The sequence below is a fragment of the Schistocerca serialis genome, chromosome 8 (genome assembly GCF_023864345.2).
Source record: "Schistocerca serialis cubense isolate TAMUIC-IGC-003099 chromosome 8, iqSchSeri2.2, whole genome shotgun sequence".
Classification (NCBI taxonomy): Eukaryota; Metazoa; Arthropoda; class Insecta; order Orthoptera; family Acrididae; genus Schistocerca; species Schistocerca serialis.
The window spans coordinates 303,171,539-303,179,046 of record NC_064645.1 but is presented as its reverse complement, the minus strand read 5'-3'; the positions used below and the strand labels follow the sequence as shown (position 1 = coordinate 303,179,046).

At 38.4% G+C, this 7,508-nt stretch overlaps 1 protein-coding gene across 1 annotated transcript in view; it reads right to left on the bottom strand.

Moving 5' to 3' along the window:
* Positions 1-399: 399 nt before the first annotated feature.
* Positions 400-7,508, bottom strand: part of LOC126416673 (odorant receptor Or2-like) — a 59,604-nt gene continuing 52,495 nt past the window's right edge. The window contains exon 4 of the mRNA XM_050084475.1: positions 400-579. Coding sequence (XP_049940432.1) covers positions 517-579 — 63 coding nt within the window. The 3' untranslated portion in view covers positions 400-516. The remainder of the gene's footprint in view (positions 580-7,508) is intronic.

Sequence of the window (7,508 nt, the reverse complement as noted above, 5' to 3'; positions counted from 1 at the left end):
ATTTTACTCCAGGTATGAGAAAGTGGTCATGACAGACAACGGACTTGCAATGATCGTTGGTTGAAACTAGGCTGGATGGGAAAAGATGGAGGATGACATCAAAGCTCTGCAAAGTTGGCAGCACGAAAACTAAAATGAGGGATAAATTCAGTCATTACAATACTTCTAACAGTAACACAAATGTCTCATAAGAATATTTACGAAAGGTTGTAACCGTAAACATTTGCAGTGAAGTTTCTACGTACGTTATTGCCAACAGTACATTGTATGTATTGATGATGAGTTGGAAATGTCACACATACCATGGAACATGTTTTATCAGCTGTGGCTGGAATAGGTTTCCACCTCATTTGTGGCATTAATTTCACAGTGTCACTGAGCTATTCACTTCACATGGTGATTCGGACATTACTTATTATTTGAAAAGAAAGGGTACAAGTCTTCACTACATAATATTAATTGGTGTTATTCATGTCATAGTTTTGTAACACAACAAAGCATTAAGACAAATTTTCGCTACTCTTGGTCATCCTTGAAATTTCGAAGAATGGCGAAGAATGAATAAGACACATTGACAACCTGAAAAGAAATAAAGGAACAGTTAGAGGCTATTCCTAGAATTATTACACTGTTACTTAAGAATTCTTAAGTCATTAATTTTTAGTATTTATTACCTGCATTAACATAGCAAATATAATTTCTCTGCTGCCATAAAGATTGTAAGAAATAAGTTTCATTGGTTAATAAGACAAAATTTTTTTCTATTATCAGTGCAACAGTTGTGTCAAAGTCAAAGAACTTGCTCTTTATTCTTTTGTCCTACTTCATTTTCTAATGATAGAACATTGCAACACTTTCACAGGATCATATATTAAATGATTTTTGGTAAAATGCGCGAAATAATAATAGTAAGTATGGTAGTGAATAAGGTTATCTTAAATTAATAACAGTTGGTGGACAATAAATATGTGTGATTGTTCCTATTAAAGATTATTAAATTATTCTATAGAAACGCAGGACTCCTAATGTTACATACACATGCTGTATACATTGTTTCCGTCAGAACTTAGGAGACGACAGATAAACACAGGCAGTATTTATATTTATCAGATTGGTGCAGCGCCGCACACTGCAACAGCATACGTGAGAATATTGAGGAACTTTCTCCCTGGATGCCTCATTTCTTTTTTAAGTGACATGCCGTGGTGAACAAGGTCATCAAAGTTATTGGCCTGGCCATTTTTTTCTTGGGATATTTGCAAGACCCTGTCTATATTAACAAAACTCAAGGATTAATTTTGAACTCTGCTGTTAAACAGGTGGATTTGAAAGGAAAATGCCTGTGACTTCTAGCAGAGAGCTCAAAAGTGTTTTCAAGAGACTGACCGCCGCTTGGTTGACATAATGTTTCGTAAATAACTATGAAAGCCAAACAGAAGAAGTTAACTTTGACTTTTTGTCTGTGAAACATTTTACTTTAAAATCGCCATAACACTGTTCAACTGAAAACCGTCTGTTTGGTGTAAGTCAGCTTTTAAATGCCATCTGAAAAGTCAGGTGGTATAACATCAAGCAATGTGGTTCAGGTAACATAACGCATAAAACTCTGAAGACAAATATTTGTGATAGTCCAGTGTAAATATCCTGTAAAGTCAATATGAACAGAAGTTACATTGTTGTGATCTGTGTTCAAATTATTAGGCTGAACACATGTACACAGCCATTAAGGTAGAATTATTTAGGGAGATACGCCACAGACAGAATCTTCTCTGTAAACAACTGCTTATGATTTAATAAATTTGTTTTCTTAATTCTACATCTTTAAGAACTTCTATAACCTTCATGGTTGTAATAAGCGATTATGAGTGAGGTTCTGGACCATCAGTCAAACAACTAAAAAGTCGTAACCTCAATACCCAAGAGGTGCCACATTTATCGACAGAAATCACGGAAATCTGACATTAAACAGAGGCCCGTGTGTGGATCATCCCTGAGTTGGCTAACTAGACATACAATTAATTTAATTACTTCAAACCCACAGCAAAATAAATGACATCATAGGAAATGAGAATGGGTGTGGTTGAAAAATTAATGACAAAGACCTACGGTATCACAAAGAGATTTGTTAACTAATATCAAGTTGAAGAGAGAATAAACATACAAATAGAAACTTCAACTGTGTAACATATCATTGACATGAACCCAGGTTGGTTGGCTATAGACTTGGGGGGCACCTAATTGGAATTTACGTGTAAATGAGACTGGCTACTGTGAGTGGAAGGATGTCAGTCTAGGTAAGTACACTCTGCCATATTGTTCCACTGATTGGTCTCTCACGTCAAGATACAATTAAATATACAATGGACACTGGGAGTGACAACTGCGAGTACAGCTGCTATGAAAAAAGATGGCCATGAAAACGATTGATAGGCTTTTGAATTTGCCGAAACTGTGCAACGTTACTGATACAGCCGGTGAAAGACGAGACACTGTTGTCAGTGTGCGGGCTCTGCTGAAGTGTCGTACTGCGGGAGATGACCACCACATCCGCTGGTGATTATCTCACATGCGCGAAAATATAAAGTTTCGCCCGGGTGTCCGAATGTCTTTACAACTAACTGTTCTCCCTCCGTAGAATCGAAAGAACTCTAGCGACTGTCCTCCGTGATGGTCGAGAAGCAATTCCTCGTCTCTCCCTTTTAGCTGAAAACCTTGTGAAAAACAGCCATTCCTACCGAAGTTCTGGAATTAAGTTATCATGGCCCAGCATTGGTTACTGTGCCAATCATATTTTCTAGCAAGAATACCTCATCTTCCTCAATCAATCACTGCAGTGCAGTACACATTCTGTTCTCTGAAGAAACAGCACACAATGCCTGGAGGTCCTGCAGCCAAACTCCCGGCTCATTTCACAAGATGAAGGAAGCTTCCTAGTGAAAACAAGCTGCATCTAGTGCATAAAACGATTTAGTGGGCATTGTTTCGGCGCGGCGTGGTGGCACCTAAGAAATCCGACATCCGGAGAAATTCGTTGTTCCGTCTCACCGCTGTTTTAGCTGGGCGCCAGCCCGACGTTGCTTTGCCTGGACCAGCACATGGGATAGGGAGACCAGGCTCCCACACAATGCCCACTCGCTAATGAAGCGGTTAGGCCGGCGCCAGGATGCCCGGCGCCGCCATTTTCTAAAGAAGTGTCATTTCGGGTTCAGCCATGGCGTTCCCACCCTCTTGCTTGGCCGCTAGCGGAACAAGGCCGGCCCATTGAATCCAAAAATCTGTTTGATTCTACTACTGCTACTGTAGTCATGCAAGTACTGTGAGATCAGTCAGTGGTTTACACTATGCCTAGTAGTCCACCAGATTAATATCAATCAGGGAAAATTTCGATACACCAAAGGCGGATGAAACTGTATGATAATCACCGAAACAAAATAAAAGAAGAGGTCCCTGACGGATATTACCACAGCAGTGGCCTGTCCAGAAGACACCGCCGTCTTTCACCTACGTGACACAGAAGAAAGTAAATCTACTTAGAAAGACTGTGTACACTTCGCTTGCTACTATATGCATACCATCAATTGCTACCACGTCAGTGTCAATAAGTAAAGCATACTTTTCAAAGCTATAGAACAAATAAGTTACAACAATACTGATACTCATGTGTTTATACACAGGAAGAGCATAGTTTATAATGTTTTCCCGGTGCTGGTTGTCTGCAAGATTAACTTGTGCATCAGTCCATTTTCGGATCTTCGTATCGTCCTAGTGCACAAATTGCAGAGTGCTGTTAAATACAGCGCAGTAGCTATTTTATAAGCTGCGGTCAGACATGCATAATCCTTTCCATAGTTAAACATGTAGCTTAAAACAATTTTCTTGAGTTCAGGGAGATCTAAAAGTTCATGTATCATGTTCCATTGTAAGATGGGTTCCTTAAATTTGTTCACTGCTGGGTTTGTGATTTGAAGTATAAGTACATTACATATATTTCCAGTTTGAGCTCGCCTTTGTGAACATCCTTATAGTTATTTACTATAACATTATTATTTTCCTGATAGTCGTCTTCCTTCACACATAAGTAGGGGTTCGATGTTAGTTAGTCACACATATCCATTCTGTTAAAAATCCTTGCTAAACTTCTGTATTAAATAAAGATCCATAAACGAATAGTCATCTACATGAAAGAGTTACAGATTTCAGATAACTGGTCTATTTTAACGTAGGCAAACTACCCGTTACTGGATTCCTAATATTTGCTAGAAGTAGTCCCCAGTGTCAGTTTTTCCACTATTCCTCTCAATGCCACAGTATCTCTCCTTCGTAGCAGTTCTCAGTTTCTTCATGACAAGACGCCTAATCGCCTCACTACTAAAGTACAAATGTATGATGGCATCCCTCTCCTAAATCTAGTGCTTAAATTGAAACACCTGCATATTTCAATTATTTCTATTGTAAATTGCTTTCTTAAGCATACGTATAAAATTGGTATAGTATTATTAAAGCCCAGATCACATATGTGATCTGGGACTAAAGTAATATGAAACATATAGGTATAGTTAACAAATTATAATTGATATATAATTGTTGGTTTCTGCAGTTGTATCTGATTCCAGATTTTTCCCATGGAATACAGTCAGATATAGCATCAAGTCGTTACTGACTTAGTAGAATGTATATGTTACCCCTGCAGTTCTATCCCCACATCGCAAACCACTTGTTACCGGTGATACAGCAGGTCTTAACAACAGTACTTTGTAGGCAATAAACTGATGTATTTTGAAACATATGGAAGCCTGTTGATGTAGACAAAATGGAAGTTTTAATGTCAGTTTTACTTTTTGATACTAAAATCACTATTCTTTAATAGTAGTCAGTGTTTTCGAGGCAGGTGTTAAGGCCATGATGTAATTCCATTAAGAATTGACCTTTCTGGGTATTATCTGTCTCGACATAAAGTGTTGACGTTTAGTATATCACTTTAGCAAAAAGCAGCTATATTCTTTGGGTGATTTCAATTACACATAATCTTTTGGGAACTCTACCTCAGCGATCTGTGACTTTGCGTCTCTAATGCAATTTAATCTACGTGGAATATAAGCAAATAACTTACGTATCTCATGTGGGATACCACTATTTGTGGCGGACAGTAGCAAGTAATGGTGCTCTTTTCTTAATACCTCTGGAATAACAAAATGTGCACAGAGTAAGCTCGATCCCTATTAAAGAAATTACTCCTTACGGTGTAGATGATGTGCAATAGATTTTACGCCTGAAAACGAAAAAAAAGAAAATGCTCAGGCTTGCGAAATCAGTTGCCACAAAGGAAAACTGCATTTTTACTTGAAAAAGGGAGTCTGAGGTCGATGTGTAATCAGGCCTTTTTTATGCACAGTATATGTAAAAAAATTCAGATACGAATGGTGAATGGAAGCATCCACATGCACTGTAAATGCTAGTGGAGTGTAATATCATGTTAGCGGATTTTTTGATGTTGATGGCCTATAGTGCTAAATTAGAAGGTATAAAAATCTGTTTATAAACCACTATTTCCATTTGGATCTGATTAAAAAAGTCATAGTTACATTGTATCAATTTGTTTTGGATTGGATAATGTGGATCTTGTTATTCCATTGGCCTTAATAAACAAAAAGGACAATAAACGTCTACTGTTCCCCACAAATACTGTCATTCCACAAGAGATAATACTTTCTTCAAAAACATGATTAGTATTACAGATTTTAGTTTCAAAACAAAAAATTCACATGCAGAAGCGCCATTTTGTCGATGTTGGCAGTCTACTATAGGGTAAAGTCATAAGTTTTTCCAGAATATTGTTCTTTAAGACTTGCAGTATTTTCCAGTATCCAGTGGTTCGCGTTGTGGGAATAACATTCCAGACGCCAAATGTACACTCCACTAAGCTATTAGCGACTGGCTACTGTATCTGGGTGTAACACATGAAAAAATATCTGATTCCTTCTCCAGAGAAACAATAACAAATTAATCACAGTTCGTTGCCTATACCCACATGTATCGTATTCATTTAGCAATGTTTCACCGATTTTGTAGATATGCTTAGGAAATAATTTTACAGTGGAAGTTATTGGAATTTATAGGGGGAGTTTAATTTAAACACTGGATATAGGAGAGGGATATACCATGTACAGGCAGTAAATTTTAAGTCGATAAACCAGAATAACTCGAAAAATAAGCTTCACACGAAAAAGTGTGTAGCATCCAAAGTTGATTATTTTTGGGGACACATGCTGGTGCTAAAATTAGCCTGCCACCAAAGCCCCTGGCGGTTAGGTGGGAGGCAACATTAAAATTTCAAATGGGCATCCCAAATTTTTATTGCAGAGTGAGATTCTACATGAAAAACTACGTATATTTTGTCTTAAACATTTGTTTTGATTCATGGTAGTTGGCGCTGTAATTCAAGGAAATCCTTGTTCTCATTTTTGCGTGGAAAATGACGGATAAATAAAAATGAGTTCACTCGTTAATAATTAGAATGTTTGGTTAGTTAGTTAGCCAGTCAGATGATTTGTTTGATAATTAAAAGTTGATTGGCCTCGTGACCACGAAATAAACAAAACTTATCCGAATCTGCGCAAAAAATTTATATTTAGGTCAACATTTGTAAAACTCTAATTCCTCTCTCTCAAACCCCACCCTACAGGGAGAGTTTTAGTTTTAGCGAATCAAAATTTACGAAGCAAATAAGTATTTTTTACTTATCCGTAACCATTTTCCACGCAAAAATGCGAACATGGGTTTTCTTGAATCACAGCGCCAACTACCAAGAACCAAAACAAATGTTTAAGACAAAATGTACGTAGTTTTTATGTAGAATCTGATTCTGCAATAAAAAAATGGAGGTTCCCATTTGAAATTTTAAAGCTGCCTCCCGCACCACCTGCCGGGGGCTGGGGAGACGGTGTAATTTTAGCACAAGCAGATGTCCGCCTCGAAAATACACTACTGGCCATTAAAATTGCTACACCAAGAAGAAATGCAGATGATAAACGGGTATTCATTGGACAAATATACTGTACTAAAAATGACATGTGATTACATTTTCACGGAATTTGGGTGCATAGATCCTGAGACATCAGTACCCAGAACATCCTCCTCTGGCCGTGATAACGGCCTTGATACGCCTGGGCATTGAGTCAAACAGAGCTTCGATGGCGTGTACAGGTACAGCTGGCCATGCAGCTTCAATACGATACCACAGTTCATCAAGAGTAGTGACTGGCGTATTGTGACGAGCCAGTTGCTCGGCCACCAATTGGTGAGAGATCTGGAGAATGTGCTGGCCCGGGCACCAGTCGACCATTTTCTGTATCCAGAAAGGCCCGTACGGGACCTGCAACATGCGGTCGTCCATTATCCTGTTGAAATGTAGGGTTCCGCAGGGATCGAATGAAGGGTAGAGGCACGGGTCGTAACACATCTGAAATGTAACGTCCACTGTTCAAAGTGCCGTCAATGCGAACAAGAGG